The sequence below is a fragment of the Podarcis vaucheri genome (genome assembly GCF_965113315.1).
Source record: "Podarcis vaucheri genome assembly, chromosome: Z".
NCBI classification, from domain to species: Eukaryota; Metazoa; Chordata; class Lepidosauria; order Squamata; family Lacertidae; genus Podarcis; species Podarcis vaucheri.
The window spans coordinates 24,109,793-24,135,319 of NC_138758.1; the positions used below are offsets into that span (position 1 = coordinate 24,109,793).

Sequence of the window (25,527 nt, forward strand, 5' to 3'; positions counted from 1 at the left end):
AGGATGCCTATCTAGGAGAGCTGAGGAACCCGTGGCATTCCATATGTCACCAGACTCCAACTTCTATCAACACCACCTAGCTTGGGCAATGGTCAGGTGTTGTAGGGGTGGAGTCCAGCAACCATCTGAGGTCTACAGGTTTCCCAGTCCTGCTGTAAATGGATGGATTTTGGAAGGCAACACAACACCTTGAATAATTTAGCTTTAACTTCCCAAAGGCAAAAGAGTGGGAAGCTCTTTTTTTATCACAATGGATAGAATTCAGGATGTTTACACACAATAAGCTTCTCAAGCCCCTGGTTTAATGCTTAGCATTAATTAGTTGGTTGTGGGGTTTTTTTTTGCCATGGGTATTACTGTGGGAGATGGAACAGCGTGGTTAGTAGGTTTATCAGACATGGATCCCAATCTTATGCAAGTTTATTTAGACGGAAGTCCCACTGAGTTAAATTAGACATATTGTCAAATAGATGCTCATAGGATTGCAGCCATAGTCTAAAACCATAACTACACTGACTTGGGAGTAAGCCTCAATGAACTCAGTCAGATTTACTTCAAAGTAAACTTATACTGTTGCCTTATATTGTGTCAGATTATTTAACTATCTAGCTCAGCATGGTCTACACTAGCCAATGTGGTACCCTCCACACATTGCTTGACTACAGTTCCCATCATTGCTGGCCATTGGCTGTGCTGGTTAGGCCTGATGTGAGCTGTAGTCCAACAACATCTGGAAGGCGCCACAACATACTAAGGATTAAACCTGGGACCTTCTGTATGCAGAGCAGGTGGTCTTCCATGCTTGCATAAAATTGGGTTCTGTGTCTGGTATTTCAAGAAGCTTCTCTTGTCAAGTGATGAGCTTTCCCAAACAGCAATGCTTATTATTCTCTTGACATTTTCCTGTTCACTTCAATGCACCTTATATAAAATAAAGTTTTAAAATGTATTCCTACTATAAATGCTTTATCCTGCTTTTTACATCATTTTTGAGCATACTGACAGCAAAGACAGACTCCTAATCACTGATTGCTCATGGCTTCAAGAAATTGAAAATCTGAGCAGCAAAGCAGCAATTATCCTCCCAGTGAAGTGCCTGTGTGCAGATCATCACTGATTCCTGAAACAATCAATCTCATTATGCTTCCCTGCTAAGCACCAGCCATCAATAGGATGTCTCGATTTTTTAATCATAGTGCAACCTATTAAAATACTAACATAACCACATGCCAGAGTGTTCAGAAATGCCACCTTAAAGGAACCAGCCTCTGTCAATGTGCAAAATTTGATTGCCATCATAATTTCTCATTAATGAGTACTTATTCCTCCCATGATGGGGGACCATTCAAACATGTCAATTCCCTTTCCACCATCACCAGTCAGAAAAAAAGCTTCTCTGCTCTATTCAGCTAAATGTGTAAACTAGCACATAATGATAAATGATGCTCAAGACTTGGTGCAAGATACAAGTACCACCAAGCTCTTTTGAAAGACCGATCAAATTCTCTAAGTCCCCAGGAAGAGAATTTGGCAACCACTGTGCTTTCCATAAACAGAGTTAGAGTTCCACAACTATGATACCTCTCCAGTAACAGAGTTTGGGTTAATTAAGCAAAACAGCAAAAAATAATTATGCTTATTCCCCTCTGATACCCTTTCTGTGCTATGATGGAACACAAGCTGTCAAGTTATTTCCTAGAAGAGTCAATGTCAAAATGGATGCCTAGCAGAGCAACTTTTATTGCTAAGCACAGTCTAGAACAACTGTATAGGTGACTGCCTCAGTTCGGTAATAGTATCATGTAGAACAGGAAAAGCAGTGTCAACAGCTTAAATAAGGAGTCAACAAACTCTTTAGGCCAATGGGCATATTTGAATTTTTCATGTTGTGAGTGCCATTTCCCCTGGTTCCTTCTCTCTCCTTTTCCCCAATCAGTTCCTCTGCCACCCTGCCCAAAAGACAGAAAGCAACAAAGCGAGCAGACATGCAAGTAGCTTTTCCAAGGAATCTGGGTAAAAGCGGGATACAGTATAATTAATCTGAGCTTTTAAAAGCTCATAGAGCTGAAATGGAAAATTGGAAAGTATCACTTTTGCAATTTCCTCCTTCAGCTCTATGAATTCAAGGGAGAAAGACGTAACCATCCTCACCGCCTCATGACCGGGGGGGGGCAGTAAAGGGAGAAGATGCAGAGGCTTCGTGGGGACAAGGGGAAGACTTCAATGTCGTCATGTTTGTGACCTCTGACTTAAGCATTTGAAAGAGAAAGGGATGTACCTTTTCTTTCTGTTTTATCAGAACCTTTCCCTCCGATGGGTGAGTAGGTTGTGTCCAGGAACTCTGTGCCTTTGCTTCCTTTACTGACTCCATTTTCATAAAGGTGCCCTCCAACAGGCTGTAGCTGCCAAGTTAGGCCAAATAAATGTACTGCTGTTAAAGGAGAGGGTGAGAGGAGAAGAAGAAAAAAGACGCACAATTAATTTATGCCCACCTTTATTACATGAAGAAAAAAGATAGTGGGAAGCTTCTGCAGAAGTCAATTATTGTGTTTGGAATAAATTGGAATTCTAAGTATGCTAATTTCACCTTAAACTAAATGTTTAATTAGTTTCCGCACTTTTCTTTTGGAGATCAGCCAATACTAGATGATGAATTTCCTCGGCAATTAACAAAAATGCTTGCAATTCAAGGGACAAAGGCTTTGTAAGTTATATATATTGCATGGAAAGTTGTAATGCTGAATGTGTGGGTGAAATTACACACTCTACTGCAACCTTTTCAAACCTGGTGGCTGTTTCGCCTATGCAAATTGAAGCTAGAAGGGCACAGTATGCAGTAAAATGGTTTGGGGAGGGAGTGGAAGAAGGATGCTTAACTCTCCCATCACCCACTGCTTCTCTCCTCACTACCACTCCCTTGTACAAGGAACTCTCCTGCCAACATCTAAAACATAGTTTTGGAATCGGGGCTGGTAAGAGCCAAGAAAAGGATTAAGCAGTGCTTTCTTTTCTAAAGCTTCTGAGCTTCAAATCCCAGCCCTGGTTTAAACAGAAGAAGCAGAATCTGCGCTTTCATCCTGCATTAAACTGATTAAAATGTTCAGAATTAGAGTGGGAAATGTAACCCCCTTTTAAAAAATGCATGCAGATAGGTAAAGGTAAAGGGACCCCTGACCATTAAGTTTTCCAGCCTGCGGTTCTCCATTTCCATGTCAGTTTGGCATTTATTAAAACAATAAATAAGTCCTCATGAGAATTCATCGCTATTTCAGTGCAAATTTCTCCTAATATGCACGTGTTTGTATTAAATTTTGCCCAATACACATTTTTGCAAATCAATTTATCCCTAAAACAATGTAGGTTATTTGTATGTTATTTTCACAAATAAAATAACATTTTGGTACACGCTACTTGGTTGGAAAATTGCACAACTCAGAAATGTTTGAATTTCAAAGGATGGCTGTGTTTCAGGTCTCTTACACTTTCAGAATGTGAAATAGGTAGGTTTACCTTTAAATGCAAACTGATGGAATTTATCCCTTATCTTTGGGTAAAGGTCGAAACAAACAAACAAACAAAAATTCCTTCCAGTAGCACCTTAGAGACCAACTAAGCTTGTTATTGGTATGAGCTTTCGTGTGCATGCACACTTCTTCATATACACCTTGGGTAAAGGTATTATTTTGGCTTCTTTTTTGCAGAATACAAAACCCTGAAAGCTGTTTTCCTAAGGCTATTAATTTCAGATGATTCTGGGTATACTGGCACACAACAAACCCATTTATCCAAAGGCTGCCTAGTTCCAAGCTGAATGCTGCTGCTGCTTCTCCATGTCAATATGTCTGGAAAATGTGAGATGGAGAGGAGTGTGTTTGTGTAATTCCCACAAGAAATCTCACCAAAATTAACAGTTCTTGAGTCCAAGAGGCTCTGAGAGGAAGCAGTCACTGAAATCTACTGGCTTCAAGAATTGCAATTCTGGCAGTGTGTTTTTTTTCCTGGGGGGGACGCTTAAACATTTTGTGAATCTAAGTTTGGCCTCATCGAGGGGCAGTATTTTAATATGAGTAGGAAAATGAGAGTACCCCTAAACGTTTTTAAAGAAAGAAGTAGATCATCCAGAATGATCCTCAAGTCCAGCCAGATGCAAAGTTGTTCATTATGATGAATTTATTTAGTTCCATTACTGACACAGAATCACAGTCTATGCTTCTCTGATTTGTCCTTGAAGAAGAAATATGACTAGCTGGTTGAAGCCAGCAAATGAAAAACATCAAAAGAATGAATGTTGCCATGGCAAGCTAACCCAGGAGACGACTTGTTCTGCAAACTATTTCATTTTACAGTACAGGCAGACTGATAGGTTTGTTTGCTGCAATAAGCTGAGAGGGAATGGAATGGAGAATCCTGGAATAGGGCTGCAGATGTTTAGAACACTGAATAGGAACTTCCATGACACCTTTTTGTTGCACGTTCCACATCTAAAATAGTAGGCCACTCCCCTTCCCAGGGGGGCGGGGTTGGATGCAGGTCATGTTCTCTCCCCGTGTGCAGTGGGGGGCGGGGCATAGTGATGCCACCTGCGTCACTGGGAGTGCTGGCCATGTCACGCCCATGTCAGGCCCCGCAGCCAACAAATCCGGTCGACCAGGGGCGTGGCTTACCCAATTTAAACCTCTGTGCGGCCGAGGGCTCCCTCTTCTTCAGAGGTGGCCCTCCTATTAGCCAGAGTGAGGCAACCACCTCAGGCAATAGGTTGTGTCATTTTAGGGGGTGAAACTAAAATGACACAACCTACTTGCCTGAGGTTTTTCGACATGAGAAATTTAAATCTGCTATTATTTTTGTGACTGGGCAACATTTAACATGGCAAGTCTACGTCTGATGAAGAAGCATATAAACTGTTCTCAGAAAACCAAATAATTTTAATTTCACCTTCTGAAAATGTCAGGTAATGCTTAATAATAATAGTAATAACAACAACAACTACAAATACTTGGCAATCATTTTAATTATTTATTTGCAAAATTTAAGTAAAATGCACATTTTACTTACCAAGCAGAACTAAATTATACTAATTTAACCAAAGTATCTTTTAAATTCCCCTCATTTTTTGGATTTTGGAAGCTGAAAAATTCAGCACACCCTGAGGAAGAATGTTGTTTTAAAGGCACCCCATTCTTGAGAGCAATGGATGACCTCACAGTGCATATGGCTTCCTAAGCTAATACAGTGGTGCCTCGCAAGATGAAATTAATCCGTTCCGCAAGTCTCTTCATCTAGCGGTTTTTTTGTCTTGCGAAGCAACCCTATTAGCGGCTTAGCGGATTAGCGCTATTAGCGGTTTAGCGGCTATTAAAGGCTTAGCGGCTATTAAAGGCTTAGCGGATTAGCGGCTAAAAGGCTATTAGCGGCTTAGCGGCTTAGAAAAAGGGGGGGAGCGGAAAAAAATCGGAACACTCACAAGACGTTTTCGTCTTGCAAAGCAAGCCCATGGGGAAAATCGTCTTGCGAAGCAGCTCAAAAACGGAAAACCCTTTCGTCTAGCAGGTTTTCCGTCTTGCGAGGCATTCGTCTTGCGGGGCACCACTGTACTAGCAACATTCTCAGTGCCAAGTGGAAAATAAACTAAATTGTCTCAGAAACTAAAGTCAATCCATAGGTAAATTTATGGCAAAGATGCTACCCAAACTTTATTGCTTTATTAAAAGCCATTATCTGAGACTGCAGAGGAAGGCACTGATACAATGCTAGCATCTGGCACAGGCTTAGCTACTGGAAGATAGGAAGATGCCTTATAAAGCAGGAGGGCGAAACCTTTGGCCCTCCAGATGTTGCTGGAATACAGCTCCCATCAGCCCTAGCTATTGGCCATGTCAGCTGAGGATGATGGGAGACATAGTTCAGTAACATCTGGAAGACCCCCACCCACCACCCCCACTACAAAGTATCAGATCACTGGCCCATCTAGATAAAACACTGCTCACACCAAGGACATGGTACTTCCTGTTGCACCTACAAAGGTTTCAGCAAATATCCTCTCAATAACCCACAATATTCCTGCTCAGTTCCTGTTTGAACTGCCTTAGACTCTCCTACATTGAGCATGCCCTCTTAAACCTCATTATATTTCATGGATGGCAGAACTGAGTTCCATCCCTCGATTTGGTTCAGAATAGATGAGTGGTACAAACAGCTTCTCTCTATAAGTGAGGATGTTAGTGGCTGATGTAGGTACTCTTTTAGATGTTGCAGCTGTTTTATTTTGCCAGGCTCACACGGCAGCCATTTTGTGTAATTCTATGCCCCCACAACAGGGCCCTTTCCTTCTAACTAATAATCTCTCATTCTTCTTAGCAATTCCTTTGAAGTTAAGTCCCTGCCTCCATCAATGAAATGTATTGAAGTGGAATGGGCAACGTGGAAGCGGATTAAACCAAAGGGTAAGATAGTAAATATTTTAAATGAATGAATGAATACATTATCAGACACTGCTTCATTTTTATGGATTATTTTTTCAAACTCACCCCCCAAGGCATGGATGAAATTTGGATGGTGAATGGCAATGTTTGGTTTTGCACCCGAACCAACCCGTACTGGTGATAATCATTTTATTTGTGCATTGGCAGAGCAGATGTGATGAGTCCCATTCTCTGTTCTGCCTCCGTTATTCCCTCTTCCAGGTCAAGAAGGACCTGTGTGTCAGTGATTGTGTGTCATTTTTACGCACCTAAAATGGTCGCTTTTTGTAATTATAAATCTATCTTTAGGTGTCACTAGTTTGTGGGAGATTCAAACACATGCCAGACATCTAGGTTTGTACAATTAAAGTAGATTAAATTGCTCTGCCCCTCTAGTACAACAAATATACCTTTTTAAAAAAGAAACAAACATAGTTTTGTGGCTAGGAATGTGATAGGGAAATGCACTAAAAACTGCAAGATGAATGGATTGTTAATAGGAAAACATATAAACACCCTGGAAACAAATAAGGATGAATGCTCACTAAAAAGTAGACATTATCTGACCTCTGTGTAAGCTTTGTGAAAGCAAAGCAGGATGAATGCTCAAGAAACAGGTTAGCTGGAAAAGCTCTGTTTCCATCCATATCTATTTTCTTCAATAAACTCACCCTTCCCTTCCCTGAAGTATGAGTGTATTGCCTACACATAGTTTTTTCACATCATAAGGACCAGGCCTTTACGTAAATGAGAATGGGAAAAGGAAGTAGGCAAAGTCATTCTTCCCTTAACAGAGGAGCTCTCAGCTTCATAGGAGATGACAGAGGCCAATGCAACCCTGTGGATGAAGCTGTAGAATCTGCTTGGGGTGTCTCCATCTTCCATAATGCCTCCACTACTCATATAATTGAAGTGTTGCATAGGTAATGCCTTTATTAGTAACCCCTAAATTTGTCTATAATGGAAGCGATTTTTTAAAAAAGTAATACTTTAAGCCCGTAGTTCAATTTCCCAGCAGCTCCCCTTGCCCCGGAGAACACTTCTAGCATTTCATCTCCTCTACCTGTGGCATTGTTCAGCAGTGGGGAAAGTGACCTCTTCACACATGTACATTTGGTATGGCCCTTTCCAGGTTTTTGCCTGCCCATTGTGTTTGTCTTTCATTTGTTCTCCTATGTGTGTTGCCAGTAGAAGCCACAATTCTGTGGGTACTCTAGGTGGTGCACAAAGCACCTAAAAGCTCCCTAGAGGTTGACGTGCCAATCAAACTTCAGTTTTGCGCTCTATAAATTTCAATTAGCAGTACTGGGGGTGGTTCAGATTCTGGGGCAGTGCTTTTGTCCAGCAGAGGGTGTCACAGGGCCAGCCTACTTTCCCTTTAAAGCAAACTTGGGTCTCCAGCTGTTTTTGGACTACAACCACCATCACCCCTAGCTAGCAAGACCAATGGGGAGGGATGATGGAAACAGTAGTCCGTGAGCAGCTGGGGACCCAACCCCTAAATTTTACCTGTCATCTTAAGATCTGAGTGGGTTGCTGTGCTGTTACTCTTAATGTGGTGATTAAGGTAGCCAGACACATAGAAACATAAGAAGCTGCCTTAAACTGAGTCAGACCACTGATTTAACTAGCTCAGCATCGCTTGGCAGGGGTCTCCAGGATTTCAGCAGGATTCTCTCCCAGCCCCACCAGGATTGAACCTGGAGCCTTCTGCAGGCAAAGCAGATGCTCTACCACTGAGCTATGGCCCTTTCTCTACAACGTACGAGAGCTCAGCAACTGAAGTATGCAACTGCATTATGCTGCTTTTTTATTGTTTAATGAAAAGAAAACCTTGGCATGTGTAGATAACATATTATTTATCTTTCAAATGGTGTCATATATTTGGGAAAGAGACCTGCAAAACTGCACATGGGTTATGGTTTTCTCCGTAGTAGTAGTAGTGCCTTTTTATTTTTTTTTTATTTTTGCAGATTACATTTTGTAAACTGGATTAACCCACCATCTGCTACAAAGCCAATGATTAAATTGAATTTATTCTTATCTACCTTCTGTGTAAGCACAGCTTGTCAACTTGTGTTCTGCAAAGTTTGGCAGCGAACAAAATATGAAGCTTGGCTGAAACACAAGAGACTCCCTACAGTGGATCCATGAATTAAAAATAAAACATAAATCAGTGCAGTATGTATTTATCAAGCCAACGTGACTTATCTTCCAGGTGAGTGGAGGAGATGGAACCGGTAAGAAGAGCTTCCAGATGAACAGCCTGGGCCAAGTTGTCCAAATGAGTTCTCCTGGCAAACCATATTACATTTCCCTTAAACTAGGAATTATAATTGGGAAATATCACGGAAAGGCTGGATTCTTGTAAACTAAGTCTGCTTGTTATTGCATGAGAGGATACTTTGCCCAGATCTCCTCAAACCTGGGAGCCAGCCCTGCATAAGATGAGCCCTGTCGCATCAGGCCAAAGACTACCTAGTCCACTACTGTAATCTTACAGCGGCCAACTAGATGACACTGGGAAGGCCAGAAGCAGGACCTGAGCACAACAGTACTCTCTTCCCTTGAAAATCCGAGCAACTGGTATTCAAAGGCAAATTGCTGCCTTCAACCAAGGTAAAAAGTTAAAGGTAAAGGGACCCCTGACCATTAGGTCCAGCCGTGACCAACTCTGGGGTTGCGGCGCTCATCTTGTTTTATCGGCCGAGGGAGCTGGAGTTCTGGGTCATGTGGCCAGCACGACAAAGCCGCTTCTGGTGAACCAGAGCAGCGCACGGAAACGCTGTTTACCTTCCCACTGGAGTGGTACCACAGAGCTTAGGACTTGCTGATCAGAAGACCAGGAGTTCGAATCCCCGTGACGGGCTGAGCTCCCGTTGCTTGGTCTCTGCTCCTGCCAACTAGCAGTTCGAAAGCACATCAAAGTGCAAGTAGATAAATAGATACTTCTCCGGCATGAAGATAAATGGCGTTTCTGTGCACTGCTCTGGTTCGCCAGAAGCACTTAGTCGTGCTGGCCACATGACACCGGCTCCCTGGCCAATAAAGCGAGATGAGTGTCGCAACCCCAGAGTCGGTCACAACTGGACCTAATGGTCAGGGGTCCCTTTACCTTGGGTTAAGAACTTAATTCATTCTGGAGGTCCATTCTTAACCTGAAACTGTTCTTAACCTGAAGCACCACTTTAGCTAATGGGGCCTCCCGCTGCCGCTGTGCCGTCGCTGCGCAATTTCTGTTTTCATCCTGAAGCAAAGTTCTTAACCTGAGGTACTATTTCTGGATTAGCGGAGTCTGTAACCTGAAGCGTCTGTAACCCAAGGTACCACTGTATTAGAAAATTATTCCGATTTTTTGGCTGGGAGGGGGGAGGCATACCTGTTATCATGGTGGAGAGAGCTATCAGTTGCTACTAGCCATGATGGTTCTGCTCGGCCTCCATAGTTGGAGGTATTAATGCTTCTGAATACCAGTTGCTGGAAACCCCACAAGGGGAGGAGTTCTGCCCATGTCCAACTTGCAAGATTCCCACAGGCATCTGGTTGGCAAGTCTGAGAACAGGACACTAGACTACTGAAGATGAGAGGTGGAATGAGACAGGCTTGCGAAGTACCATGGATGTCTGCCTTTCCTGCTGTGACAAGCTCCTTTTCTCCCTGGTCTCCCAGGACAAGGAGAGGCATGAAGGAGGAGGAGCAAAGGCAGGCACACAGGCACACTCTTAGATTGCTTGGGGAAAACCCCAGAGGAGGGGACTCTACTAAAGAATTAACTTCACTTACTGCTGGCTTGCTCCTGACAGTAGGACCTAAACTAATGACTTCAAGTTACAAGAAAGCAGATTCCAACTAAATATCAGGAAGAACTTTCTGAAAGCAGGAGCTGATCGACAGTGGAACTGACTCTCGCAAGAGATTGTGGACTGAAGGTATTTAAACAGAGGTTGGATGATCATCTATCATGGATGTTTTAGTTGAGGTTCTCATATTGTAGGGAGTTGGGCTAGATGACCCTCGGGGTCCCTTCCAATTCTGCAATTCTTTGATTCTGTGACTAGGTAGGTTATTGGCCAGATCTAACAGACTTTTCTTATGTTGCCAATTTTGCATTTTCCTTTCCTTCATTCCCTTTTTATTTTATTTGCCATCACTACAAGTTGTAACGGAGCTCCTCTTTGCCCCTGCCACCCTCCACTACAAATGCCCACTCCAAATAATGCTAGGCCAGGGTGTAGCAATTTCCCAAGGAGACATGGGGCGGGGGAGGCACTAGCAGGAGTTCCACAGCAACCACCAGTGGAAACAAAAGAGGTAACAAAGGAAACACCACTGATTAATGCCCCTCCAATAATTATACATAATGCTCCCCATTGATAAATCATCAAAATGATTTCCCCCAAATTCATGGTATGCATTGGGGGTAGGCAATTTTCAGGAGAGGAGAATGATTTTTTCCTTAGTCTCTCAGATAACCTGCTGGAAAAGAGTACATGGCAGGATATATATTAGCTGTCATTTAGCCCATTATAAGCACAAAAGGCATTTTCTTGACCAAACTTTCTGAATCTCAGAAGCACATTAATATTTGTGTATTTTTATTCTACATTAACTTGAGGACTTTTTTGTGTGAAGAGAAGATTCATAAATACAATTAGTGGGCACTAGCTGTAGGAAGTTGCTCTAGTTTGCAGACCACATTTTCCCCTTGCATAGCTCAGCTGCTATGGTCCCTTGTGATATTCCATTATTACAAGGTTATATTGCCGTTATTGACCTTTATTGAGACGAACTGGGAAGATGATCTTTCATCTAATTGCTATGCAACTAATTGAATTAAAAACTGGCAGCCTATTCAGCTCAGTGTGGTAGACTGGGTGCTGACGTTGGACAGGAAGAGCAACATTCATTGGAAGACCTTGGGCCAATAATTATCTTATTAGGCAAGTGTGGGCAAATAACAATCCCCCAATGTAAGCCATATCACAGGATGGTTATCAGACTGAAAAAGGAAAAGCTATGTATTTGTTTAAATATATATATTGCTCTCAGCTTTTGGGATAAATCAGATGTAGGAAACCTTTGGCCTTCCAGATATTGTTGAACTACAACTCTGGAGAGCCCCAGCACAAATGGCACTGCAACATATGGTGAGCCAAAGGTTCCCCATGTTTTGGATAAATGTGATCATGTATGTGCTAAACCAGATTTCCCCAATGTGATGGCCTTCAGATGTTTTGCAACTCCTTCCAAACCCAGCCAACGTAGTAGCCAGCAGTCACAGATTGTGAGAGTTGCAGCTCAAAACATTACGAGAGCATCAAGGTGGGGAATCAATCATAGAATCATAGAATCATAGAGTTGGAAGAGTCCAACCCCCTGCCAAGCAGGAAACACCATCAGAGCACTCCTGACATATGGTTGTCAAGCCTCTGCTTAAAGACCTCCAAAGTAGGAGACTCCACCACACTCCTTGGCAGCAAATTCCACTGTCGAACAGCTCTTACTGTCAGGAAGTTCTTCCTAATGTTTAGGTGGAATCTTCTTTCTTGTAGTTTGGATCCATTGCTCCGTGTCCGCTTCTCTGGAGCAGCAGAAAACAACCTTTCTCCCTCCTCTATGTGACATCCTTTTATATATTTGAACATGGCTATCATATCACCCCTTAACCTCCTCTTCTCCAGGCTAAACATGCCCAGCTCCCTTAGCCGTTCCTCATAAGGCATCGTTTCCAGGCCTTTGACCATTTTGGTTGCCCTCCTCTGGACACGTTCCAGTTTGTCAGTGTCCTTCTTGAACTGTGGTGCCCAGAACTGGACACAGTACTCCAGGTGAGGTCTGACCAGAGCAGAATACAGTGGCACTATTACTTCCCTTGATCTAGATGCTATACTCCTATTGATGCAGCCCAGAATTGCAAACCCTTGCAAACATATGCACTGACCTTTTCTCCAAGTGTGCCATTCCTGCAGTATCCCAACATAAAGATCACTTTTGTGGTGTACTCAGGTACATCAGCAAATGCAGCCGCCTCAGCACTTAACTGTCAATTGCACCTCTACCCACATACATTTCCCAGGAAGTAAACTCTGTGGATATATCCACAGGGCTTTCCTCCAAATTAAATGCAATGATGGCCTTGTAGCCTATGCTATTTGCTGTGATGATGGAATATTTGCTGTGGTGCTGGGCTTAAGGCTCAAAGGCCTAAGACCAGTCATGGATCAAGCACCAAGTGATGATTTGTTAGGAGCTGACAGATCTGTGTGGAGCTCCCTTGCGTGGTGTTACAAATGAAAGGCAACTGCCTTTCATTTGTAGTTTCGGCAGCTTCTCAGTGGAGCATATTCATGCCCTGGACAGACTCCACCTACTGGTCACTGGATTCTCCATGGATGGGTAGGAGTATAAGAGTGCTTCCTGCCTCAGTTGTGTCTTGTCTGAACGACAAGGTCTTCCTGAACCCTGATGTGGTTGTATTATTTTTATGGTTATTGTTTGGCCCTTTCTCCTGGTTTCCATTCCAGACTTGCTCTTTGGTTCTCTTTGGCTTGTCCCATGGCTACTGGTTCTCAGCGCATGGCTCACCCATGATCCAGCCTTGAAGTGACTATCCACACTGCAGCAGTATCTAGGGACTCCTGGTGCAAAGGTTAAGTGCCAAACAACTAGGGATGAGGGAGAAATTCAATTCAGTTCACATTTAAGGGTGATCCTATCTAAGCTGCACTTCCCAAAACAATATGAGAACTGAAACAGCCATCGCTTAAAATCCACACTTCTCTGAATTCTGTGATGCACTTCTAGCCAAGTTACTAGCATTTACTAACGCTTGCATAAAAACCACACATTTTAGTGAAAATAACCTACACAATTGCATGTGTGTTTAATGGGCTAAATTGCTTACAAACGTGTGTATTAGGAGAAATCAGCAATAGGATCCTGATGAGGACTTAATGGAAAAATATTGCAAGCTGATGTGGAAATGTGGAAAATTTAACTCTGGACTGGAAAGAATGAGTAACTGGGAGAAAATGAAATTGACAGATTTGCCTATCCCTACACCATCTTTGGCATTCCCTAACCCTATCCTGACAATGAGGCACCACCATTTTAAAGGTCCTACAGTAGAATCCATAGAATGTTTGAGCTCTGCAATTCATTTCCAGCTCCACTTAACAGTTATGTGGAGGATAAACACTCAGGGCTGGTGGTTATTTTGCCAAGCATGGGATATGGTGTGTAAAGTACAATCCTTATGCAGGTGTACTCAGAAATAAGTTCCACTCTGTTCAATAAAACATTTCCCCAAGGAAGGGTACACTGGATTGCAACTGCTTAGTGCAATCCTGTGTATGTTTATGGGGGGGGGGGAGAGTCCCACTGCAATCAATTAGGGTAACATCTCAGTAAGTGTGTTTATGATTGCAGTTTTGGATGATTAAACCAATCAGATTTATTGACTGAAAATCTTCTGATTGGTTAAAGCGTTACTGGTTGATTGGATAGCAGTGGATCATGTTGTTGTTGTTTTAAAAAATGAATTATTTAAAATTACAAGTATTTACGAAAACAGAAGTTTTTAGGTGCCTTGCCATACAAGATGGAAAAACTGCTTCTTCTAAGGTAACCTTTGCTCTGAAATGGGTGTACAGCATCTAAATATTATGGGTTGGATCCAGACTTAGTCATACTTAAGGACATAGGAATCCCACTGGATCAGACCAAAGGGAAACCTAGTCCAGCATCCTGTTCTTACAATAGCCAACTGCTTAGTAGAAATCAATGACTAATTCAGTGGGTTTACTCTAAGTAGAATTAAGTGTCAATCCAGCTCAAATAAAGCCTGTCTTTTAGTTTAGAATGATTGTTTTATTCTTATGAAAATTTATACTGATACAATCAATCAAACAAAAGCCAGATGATCAATTGACTAAGATAAGGTGATGGCTTTAACAGAATGGCTTCTCCTCCTTTTCTTTTTTGCTGTAGCAGGGCATACTCCTACTTGTGTTACCAGCCAAGGCAAATTTTTAAGATTGTGTTAGATCCACAGCATTAAAATGCTTAAAAGATTTCCACAGGAGAGATAAATTTCTCTCAGCCACAAGACAGACACATGAAAGGGATTTAAACTACAGGAAAGTAATTTGAGATCAGATAAAACATCTTAACCAAATGAGGAGTTAGCCAAATAGAGTAAGGTTGCCCAGGGAAGATGGAGAATTACTTTTCCTGGATCCTTTTCATGAAGAGCTTGGATAAAGATTTAGTTTAGGCACAGCAAATCCCGCCTCAGTTACGGGATTGGATTGAACTAGATTATCTTTGGGGTTCCTTTGCAGCTCTTCAATTCTATGTCCTGACTGACTCTTAAATATTTGACTCTGAGAAATTACACATACTTGTAGCTTCTTTCCCCTCCCCCCTCACTCAGCAGCTCTTCTAACTAGTAAACGGAAAATGTTGTGCAAGTGAATGGTGAATTTCAAACACCACATCAGTGGTGGGGAACCTCTGACACATGGGTCAAATGCGGGTTTCCAGTGCCAACTGCTCCTTGGTACCATAGCTGTCAATTTTCAGATTTGAAAATAAGGGATCAGCAGCCTTGAAAATAAGGGATCGGCAGCCTCACCTGTCCCGGGGACAGTCTACGGGATATCTAACAATCCGGGATAGCAGCGGGAAACGGCGCTGGAATAAGGGAATTTCCCACAAAAAAGGGAAGCTTGACAGCTATGCTTGGGACTCTCTCCAGGCCATGCCTCCATGCAGACAAGATATATTACCAGAGTTGAAGGACACACTGCAGCCCCCAAACACGCTCAGGGTTGAAGCAGAGGAAAGTTCTGAGGGTTAGCAATCGGGCTCCTCAGGCTGTCCAACTCTGATGTAAAATATCAGCCACAGGGAAATGACAAGGACTCCAGGGGTAGAAAAATCCCCCCCCCCTCCCCAATGCAATTTGTACTGAGAGGGAAGAACAGTGTCCACCAATACAAATGGAGGCTTCCCTCCTGATGCAAAGAGAACTTTGAAGGAGGAGATTTTTGGTGGGACCACAGAAGGCTTAACCTCCCCCCGCAAGGTAACAATTCTGCGAGCCCCATGGATTCTATTTAATTAGAATATTCACTGCTTCATGAGGCATAATTTGAAAGATTACACCATCCGAAATACAAATGAGAGTTTGACCTTTCAGGACGAGCTGGTCAGTGTTAGGGACTAGATAACCATTAGGAAGCAACAGGGCGTTTTGCTTGCCCTTTCAGAGTGGCAAAGAGGCTTTGTTAAGCACCTGGTAGCATCTAGCATACAAAACAGCATCTTCTTCCCACACCTATCAATCAGTTCTGAGGACAAGAGAGGAAAAGAAGACCAAACATATACTGCCTAGGACAGTGGAGAAACATGCTCGCAGACAGAAGTGTAAAGGTTAGGCAAATGGATCCCCATGGGTGTGAGTACAAGAGAAGACATTTCACTCCACAAATACTGCTTTGCTTTCTATAAGGTGTCTGCCCTTTTAATTCTCCTGGCATCTATTCTATTTCTATGAGTTGAGTTAACATTTATTTATTCTCCTCTATTCTAGCATGAGGATTTACGAAAGGTGTGAGCAAATGATTAATTACGGATCAATTCATAATGACCAACCCTTTGATACTCTCCTTTGGAGCCTATGAACAAAGCAAAGATGATGAAGTACAGAACTGCAATAACAATAATATAATCATCATCAACAACAATGGGAACCTAATTAATCTTGCATATTCAAACTTGTTTTTTCAGACTCTGTTGCGACCTACCATGGCTTGTTGTATGAGTGAACCCTACAGTAGTTGATTTCTGATCCAGCCGAAAAGTTTGCAGAAGCTCATTTGTTTTGTCTTAAAGCAGCCCTTGCTAACCCAATGCCCTCCAGACCTTTTGGACTATGTTCAGTCCCAGCCAGCATTATGCTGTGGAGGTGGGGACAATCACAATTTTGGATTAAATGACTTTGGTTGATTACTACAAACAAAGTTCTTGCTTTAAACATCTGCAGAAAGAGGTAACGCAGTTCTGTCCTATAAAACATGGAGGTGTATTTATGCATTACTGAAATAATGGTAACACTTACTGCAATAAAACACGCTACGTTTACTCCAATATATAACGTACACTGCTGTTATGTTTAACATGTAGTAAGTTAACAAAACACAGACAGCAGAAAGGACCCCTATGATTTGTTGCTGGAAAAACTATGTTTCTGCCTCCAGATGTTTAAAGGTAAAGGACCCCTGACAGTTAAGTCCAGTCGTGAACAACTCTGGGGTTGCGGCGCTCATCTCGCTTTACTGGCCGAGGGAGCGGCATGACTAAGCCGCTTCTGGCGAAACCAGAGCAGCGCATGGAAACGCTGTTTACCTTCCTGCCGAAGCAGTACCTATTTATCTACTTGCACTTTGATGTGCTTTAGAACTGCTAGGCTAGCAGGAGCAGGGACCGAGCAACGGGAGCTCACCCCGTCATGTGGATTCAAACCACCAACCTTCTGATCGGCAAGCCCTAGGCTCAGTGGTTTAGACCTGCTTGGCAGGGGGTTGGACTCGATGGCCCTTGTGGTCTCTTCCAACTCTATGATTCTATGATTCTATGACCACAGCGCCACCTGCATCCCATCTCCAGATGTTTACATTTCTGCAGAAGTCCTGTTCATTTGCCTGAATAGTAGGGATGGCAGGGGCATGCACACAATGTTGAATGTGGTCTGTTCAGACCATCACATGTCAAGCATGGAAATCTGAAGGTTATAAGGTTGTTTGATTGAATGCATTTAGAAGTGTCCCTTCAATTGGAAGCCTTGCCATATCTCTCCTGAAGAAGAAGCCCCACCTGCAGGTACACTGCAGGCAAATCTTCAGTGCTTCCCTCCATCACGATTTTAAGCTCTGGAACCTGAATCTGGACTAAAGCTAAGTGGCAACCAAAGTTAGGACCATTTCTGCTAGCCAGTTCCTTATGCACGAATGTAACTTTAAAAAGGAGGAATGCAGACTGACTCTTGTTGTCAAATAAACATCCAGTTGATAGAACTTAATATCAGCTCAAGAAACAAAAGAATGCTTCCCTTAACTAGGGAAAATTGGTGAATTTGGAGGAAATCGGAGAACTGCAGCAATGAAAACCAGGGTTTGGCTAAAGCAGACATAGACTGTATCTACAAAGATGAATCATTCTGCACTTGCTGTTTTCCCATGTTTCCCACACTGCATACTGCAGGCGGTCAAATTTCCTAAGTCCAAGGATCATATTCACAATACATTTATTATGGAAAACCCTGATACTGCTTTATGACCTCCATTGTTTTCCCCAATCCCATCCACACATCACAATGCTACCTTCCCTGCAGCCAGGGAAAGGTGGAAAATATTGTTCATGATGCACAGTGGAATTGCATCTTATGTGGAGGTTAGGGTCCAAAGCCAGAATATAAAGCGAAAATTGCATATAGCCTAAATTACCTTAAATTACCTCACCAGTCTGGGTGCAAGGTGCTGCTACTTGCTGCAGAAATACTTCATTGCATTGAGCTTGATTCCTTTATATGCAATTTTTATGCATAATTTTGCATATAATTAGTTTTATTGGAAGAAGCAATACCTATCCAACAGTGGACGAGAAGCTTCAACGTAACCAGGTGCTTGATGGATGAGGATGCCCCGTGTGGGCAAAGCTCTATCAGGTTGGAATTGTGAAATCTCATGTATAAATTCCTCCATCTCTAACCACCATGAAAACACCTGATTTGGTCCCAATTTCTTGTTTTATTTTTTTTGCTCCCCACTCCCATTCCTCCTCTTGCCCCATATCTGCCATTTTTATTCTGTAGGTCTACTCTAGTAACTGCTAGTTCAGACCATATGCATAAATTCTCATCCGTGGAAAGTGAGAGTAATGACAAAGTTTTGGGAGAAGATGAACTGCAGTGCAATCAAACAATGCTGCACATGACAAAATACTGGGCAGAATGGAAAATGATGCTGCCTTACATCCCTAGCTGTAATCTTACACAAACTTACTTGTGAGTAAACCTCACTGAACTCAATGGGACTAAATACAGATAGGATTGCGCTGTTAATTGCCCTGCATAATACTCATACAAGCAGATTAAGTGGAAAAAATATAAGAGCACCAAAATGAAACACAAAGCTTACCAATGACATATGCAAGCAGCAAAGCCAGTGTGACTGTAATAGCTGTTGCACTCAAGGCAGTACACTTCCAGTTGCAGCATCTGTAAGGTTTGTTAAAAGAGAAAGCTGGTCTAGAAAAAGTACTTCTAGGAAGTGGCCTGGGAGGCGGCGAATAAACAGTATTGGAAGTTAAAGGGTAATTCTGACTGGCGGCACTGAAGATAGCTGACGAGCCAGATCCATGCTTAAATAGGAAATGCCTAGGGAAAGAAGACAGAGAAGCATGTTGTAAAAGCAAAATTAATGTCTGCACAAGAAAGAACACACCCTGTGGTTTAAATACCCTTTGCCTACATGAAATACATGTGCACTAGAGCAGCTTTCACAAGCTTGGTGCCTACTATGTGTTGTTGAACTACAACTCCCATCAGCTCCAGTCAGCATGACCAATGGGCAGGGATGGTGGGTATTGTAGCCCAACAATATCTGAGGACACCAGACTGAAGAAGACTGATCTATAGGTGCCATTGTAAACAATACAATCCTAGACATGCACACTCAGAAGTAAGTCCTACTGTGTTCCCAGGTAAATATGTTTAGGATAGCAGTATAAAACCCTCCTTTTGGCCTCAGCATGCAGTTTTCCATAAACATAAGCTGGAATCCATGCAATATTAGTGTGTCGTTTCCAGACTGTATCTGACCACAACACAGCACATGCATGATCTCAAGCTGTGCAGGATTCATCATTGTGGGAATTTTGAAAAGGCAGTATCAGAGTTCATAGGATTCCTAGATATACACAAACAGAAGGGACAAAATGTCACAAAGACCTTTGATGATAAGAATCTAAAGAGTGCTGTTTATTCTGCCCATGCCACCGTTTCTCAATGATGTGTTTTAAAACATGAGAATGAATTTTCACAAATAACAGATTTGGGGGCAAGTAGCATTTATGAAGCAGATGCCCCCAGCCTTCCCAGGTATGAAAAGGGGCAAAACATTAAGTGTTCCAATTGCATATGAAATTTTGTTGTGTTTTCCTGCAAAACTCTATTCAACACAGTTACAGCCTGATCCTAATCCTTTGGATGGTAAATGAACACATTCTCAGAGTGGGTTTGGACTTTTCACCAAAGTTCCTCCAGCTGCTAGCTTGGCATCTTCCACAGTTGGCTGCCAGGTCACTTGTTTGCAATGTCTTAAAGCCCTCTTAGAATGAAACACAGAGACCACAGCACATATGGTAAACTAATTTAATTTTAGACGCATGTATTTCACAATATATTGTAAGGAGTTACACAACGATTGCTATATATGTGTGTATGCATCTATTTCTCTGACACATTACATGCACATACACATCCTACACATGCACACATACACAGGTACAGATAACAGGATAATGGAATCTTGAATGTCTAACCATGTGGAGATGCACTGATTGAAACAATTCATTCTTCCTTGGCCCAGATAAAACTCTGCTGTGGGTAATTCTAGAAACATGTGGGCAAATCCACATGAGGTGAAGCAGAGCCACAGAGCAATGTTCCCAACACTGGTGTCACTGCTGCTTACTTGGACAGGATGGGGGCAAGGCTGGGGCCATATGGATGCATCAACAGGGGTGCTACCACATATCCGGCACCTCTATTCGCACGCAACCTTGCCATCCCTTGCTGTGATGTGGGTGCCGCAGAGGGTGCCTCTATGGCTCCACCACCCACTATCCATGCTGCTACTGACAACCATTTGTCACTACTCATTTGCCTAGATTTTGGAGCATGCCAAAATAACCTGATGCAATCAGTGTTCATTTATAAAATATGTATACTATTAGCGCTGCCCCCCCCCCACTCCCCAACAACCCTGCCTTCGACTGAGGAATCCACAAAGGCAGTCAACCAAACTGGAAATGGCAAACGTATCTTTGGAGAATCTGGTGAATGGTTGTCCCAGAACAAATCCAGAGATGGGACCTTATCTCTGACCTTGTGCTGTGCACCAAAGGTATTAAGAAGCAGTAGGAAGTCTCAGGGCAACATCACAAATGAAATCTGCTCCCCTGCTCCCCTCATCTTCAAATTTGTGCTGAGCTTCAGAGATGCTTGGCAGCAGCAAGAGGCTTCAGTGGTTCCAAGTAAAACTGAAGCTGAGCCTTAATGTGACCTCAAGTTAGACTCTGTCCCAAGACCTCTGTACATGAGATGTGGAGGGTTGTTGGAGACCACCAAAAAAAAACAAAAAAACAGCTCTCTCAAAAGTGTTGACAGAATTTATGGATTCATGCCAAGGAAGGAAATACTTGAAGCTTCTCCCAGCACTTTATTTCTCTGCTAGGAAAAGCTTCACATATGCAATCTAATTGTGTCATGCTGCACTTAAAAGTCAAGAGCAGTGGGAGAAAAAAGTGTACAAAATTAAAAATATATGTGTGTACACACAAACACACACACATTTTATATACAAATAATATAACTAATTTGTATTTTTTTAGCCCTAGGCAACAGCTATATATTATTTATGTTTATTGGTGTGTCCTTGGGATAATGGGGATAGCAATGGCAGGGGATCACACGCAAAAGTTCAACCTAGAGCATAATTTTCCCTTAGAATTTTAAAGGAGCAATAGTAAGAACCATAGCTCAGTGATAGAGGACCTGCTTTGCATCCAAAAGGTCCCAGGTTCAATCTTTGGCACCTCCATGTAAAGCTAGGTGAGACTCCCATCTGAAATCCAAGAGAGCCATTACCAGTCAGTGTAGACGAGGTGTGAGAAATCTCTGGCCCTCAGGATGCTGCTGAACCACAACTGCCCATAATCCCTGGTAATTGGCCATGCTTGCTGTGGCAGATGGGAACTGCAGTTCAAAAACATCTGGAGGGCCAAGGGTTCCCCCCACCTAGTATATACTGGGCTAGACTGATCAAAGGTCTGGTTTGGCACAAGGCATTTGCTTTCTGGAGTTAGTCTGTTTATTCAGCTGCTTCGGCTACCAATAAAAATAAAAAAATCGCTATACACATGTATATAGATAATCATAAGAGACTATGTACTGCTATCTCCTGGGGCATTAACCAAATTATATTACTATTTGATAAGCAGCAGATTAAAATGAAAAACTGTAACCAAAACATTTGAATATGCAATGGTGCCCAAAGCTTCCTGGCATATTTGGGTGTATCTCCTGATTTGGACAACACATTACACATTTTAATAACTAACTAATAAAATAACTAATTTTAATAACTCAGTAATTGGCTAAAAACAAGGCAGTGAACGGACTGGTTTTAGGTTGACTTGACAGCCTAAATGAGTTAATGTTGACAAAGTACAATGCACTTTCTAAGTAAGAAGGGTTGATCTTATCCTTCATTCTGCATATATTTATCCTTCTTTCATGTGGTGCCAAATTTGACATGTGGTGATGATGTGCCTATATTAATAATAATAATAATAATAATAATAATAATAATAATAATAAATTTTATTTATATCCCGCCCTCCCCAACCGAAGCCGGGCTCAGGGCGGCTAACAACACTAAAATAGTGCAACATTATAAAAACATCATAAGAATTAATTAAAATCAGAATTGATGGCAACCATAAACTAAAGTACTGTAAAGATTGCCAAAGGAGGGAGTCAGGCTGTGCCCTAACCAAAGGCCTGGTGGAACAGCTCTGTCTTGCAGGCCCTGCGGAAAGATGTCAAGTCCTGCAGGGCCCTTGTCTCTTGTGACAGAGCGTTCCACCAGGTTGGAGCTGCAGCCGAAAAAGCCCTGGCTCTAGTTGAGGCCAGCCTAACCTCTCTGAGGCCTGGGACCTTCAAGATGTTTTTATTTGAGGACCGTAAGTTCCTCTGTGGGGCATACCAGGAGAGGCGGTCCCATAGATACGAGGGTCCTAGGCCGTATAGGGCTTTGAAGGTTAAAACCAGCACCTTAAACCTGATCCTGTACTCCACCGGGAGCCAGTGCAGCTGGTATAGCACCGGATGAATGTGATCTCGCAGCAAGGACCCCGTAAGGAGTCCTGCTGCGGCATTCTGCACCCGCTGGAGTTTCTGGGTCAGTCTCAAGGGCAGCCCCACGTAGAGCGAGTTACAATAATCCAGTCTGGAGGTGACCGTCGCATGGATCACAGTGGCTAGGTCAGGGCGAGAGAGGTAAGGGGCCAACTGCTTAGCTTGGCGGAGATGAAAAAATGCCGCCTTTGTTATAGCTGTAATCTGCGCCTCCATAGAGAGGGAGGTATCGAAGATTACACCCAAACTCTTGACGGACGGTGCTGGCACTAATTGCACCCCCGCAAGAGATGGGAGTTGCCCCCTCAATCCCATATCGTCCCGTCCCAGCCAGAGGACCTCTGTCTTCGAAGGATTTAACTTCAACCGGCTCCCACGTAACCATCCAGCCACAGCTTCCAAGCATCTGATCAGTGTGTCTGGGGCCGAGTCAGGATGGCCATCCATCAACAGATAGAGTTGGGTGTCATCAGCATACTGATGGCAGCCCAGCCCAAAACTCCGGACAAGCTGGGCGAGGGGGCGCATAAAGATGTTAAAAAGCATCGGGGAGAGAATCGCACCCTGAGGCACTCCACACACCAAGGAGTGGCGGGATGACAGTTCCCCCCCAAGCGCCACCCTCTGTCCCCGACCAGAGAGAAACGAGCGCAGCCATTGAAGGACTGTGCCCTGGATCCCCACGTCGGCGAGGCGGTGGTCCAGAAGTTCGTGATCGACCATGTCGAAAGCTGCTGACAGATCTAGAAGAATCAGCAGCCCCGACCCGCCTCGATCCAGCTGTCTACGAAGATCATCTGTTAGGGCGACCAGAGCCGTCTCGGTCCCATGACCAGCGCGGAAGCCGGACTGGAATGGATCCAGAGCCGATGTTTCATCCAGAAACCTACCAAGCTGTTCAGCAACCGCTCTCTCAATCACCTTACCCAGGAATGGAAGATTAAGGAAATAAAGGAAATATTAAATGGGGGAAGTGTGTGATGCATCTGTTGGAGGTCAGCAACCTTTCTAGGCCCATTAGCATTTGGAGTCTTAAGTGAGTCTTATGAGTATCACCTGCTCTAGGCACTTCAGAAGAATAAACATTGAAAGCCACAGAAAGCTGAAAGAGGAAGTGGGGAAGAGAGACACTTTTTCAGGTTCCTTCTTCAGCTCAATTTATTTTTCGGGGGGGGGGGGGGAGAGAGAATGTATTTACCTACCTCATTGCCAAATGAGGTAGTGGTGGGAGGTTGAAAGGTTTCATGGGTGTAAGACGATGGCATCCATAGGTACCACACTTGTGACCTGTGATCTAGGTGAATCAGTGTTTGGTTGGAGACCATGAGTTCATACCAAACTTCAGGTGTTTAGATTTGGGGGACAGGGGTGAATGGTGTTAATATTGCAAAAGATTCATTTATCCATATTTTTATCAATTGGTTCATAAGGCCAGGAAAAGATAAAGATATGGCAGGGCCAGAAAAAAACCCTGACATAGACATTGCATCAAATTTGTTTCCTGTTCCTCTTGAACATGGCAGCTAATCTGTGGGCCTCTAGTCTAGCCCCCTGGAGGAATCTCAGCTAAAGCATCCATCACAGATGACCATCCAACCTCTCCTTAAAAACTTCCAAAAGACTCCATCACCACTCAATGGAGTCCATTCCACTGTCCAACATGCCAAGCCAAACCATGGGAGTTCACATGCTCATGCTAAGCACTGGGGTTTATGGAAGCTGGGAGTCTAACATCTGGGGGCCACATGTTCCATGTTCCTGAGTTAATGTGACAAGTCATATTTTTTAGAATGTGGCTCCAAGGCAGTGGCTGCAGTTCATCAGATCATCACATCTTACATTGGAGCTTCCCTTTTTCTCTTATTACTCAATGGAATAGGGGAAAGAACCATCATATAGCTTAGGGCCTCTGTAACAGTAAATGAGAAACATGTATTTGTAAGCTGAATTATTGTCCAATATTCTCAGATTGCACATCTAGATCTAGACCACCTTGCTGGTTTTTCAGAGCCCTTAGACTTCCAAAACCGGTCTATGTGTACTAGACACATATAATCCAGAATTCTAGCCTAGAATAATATTGAATATAGTTTGGGGTTCTTAACACAGTCCTACTGGTTTCTCCCTTTGTAAAAATAAATATCTAAGGGATACATAGATGTTGATGGAAAGATTTATGTTGGCTTCAGGGTTGGATAAAGAAAATTCTCAAGCATTGTGGCTCATTTACCTAAGATTTCCATCCCTACTATTCAGGAATGGATGAGAGTATCAACTTCAGTTTGTCATTTTTCCAGTGTTCACTTAAATTTGTTGCATTTCCATATCAGTTTCAGATTATTATTAAAGTCCTCATGAAAATTCATCAGCATTTAAGTGTGTATTTTTTATAAGCAATTGTTTCTAACAGCATGCATTTTTGTAAGTTAATCTTTACTAATATATGCATTTTTACAGACACATTTGCTTATTATATGCATTTCTGTATATCCTTTTTGGTTGGAGAACCGCTTCACAAAATTTGATGAAGTGAAAATTTTGAAGGATAATTAAGGATACTTTTTACAAACAACTGTTTCTAATATAATGCATTTTTGTGGGTTAATCTTTACTAATATATGTATTTTGAAGGATAATTAAGCTTTAGTTTGCATGTTGTTTCAAGAAGTTTAAATTATGTAGTTTCCATTTTAAAATGCAAAGCAAACATCTTTCCCCTCCCCTACAATAGTTGAAAGTTGTTTACAAAATCACACGAAGTAGTCAGTGAGACCATGTGGTGAACCTTATGCCCAAACATGTTGCTATCAAACTGTACATCTTTCCCTTCTGATTTGAATGCTCTTTCCTTTATCTTGTGGG

General features: G+C 42.7%; 1 protein-coding gene across 14 annotated transcripts in view; it reads right to left on the reverse strand.

Annotated features, from left to right (window-relative positions):
* The window catches only part of TENM1 (teneurin transmembrane protein 1), a 392,346-nt gene that overhangs the window by 168,705 nt on the left and 198,114 nt on the right, over nucleotides 1-25,527 (reverse strand). For all 14 annotated transcript variants that reach the window (XM_082208504.1, XM_082208503.1, XM_082208513.1 and 11 more), the window contains 2 exons: nucleotides 18,662-18,900; nucleotides 2,279-2,431 (listed from right to left, as the gene is read on the reverse strand). In XM_082208504.1, coding sequence (XP_082064630.1) covers nucleotides 2,279-2,431; nucleotides 18,662-18,900 — 392 coding nt within the window. The remainder of the gene's footprint in view (nucleotides 1-2,278; nucleotides 2,432-18,661; nucleotides 18,901-25,527) is intronic.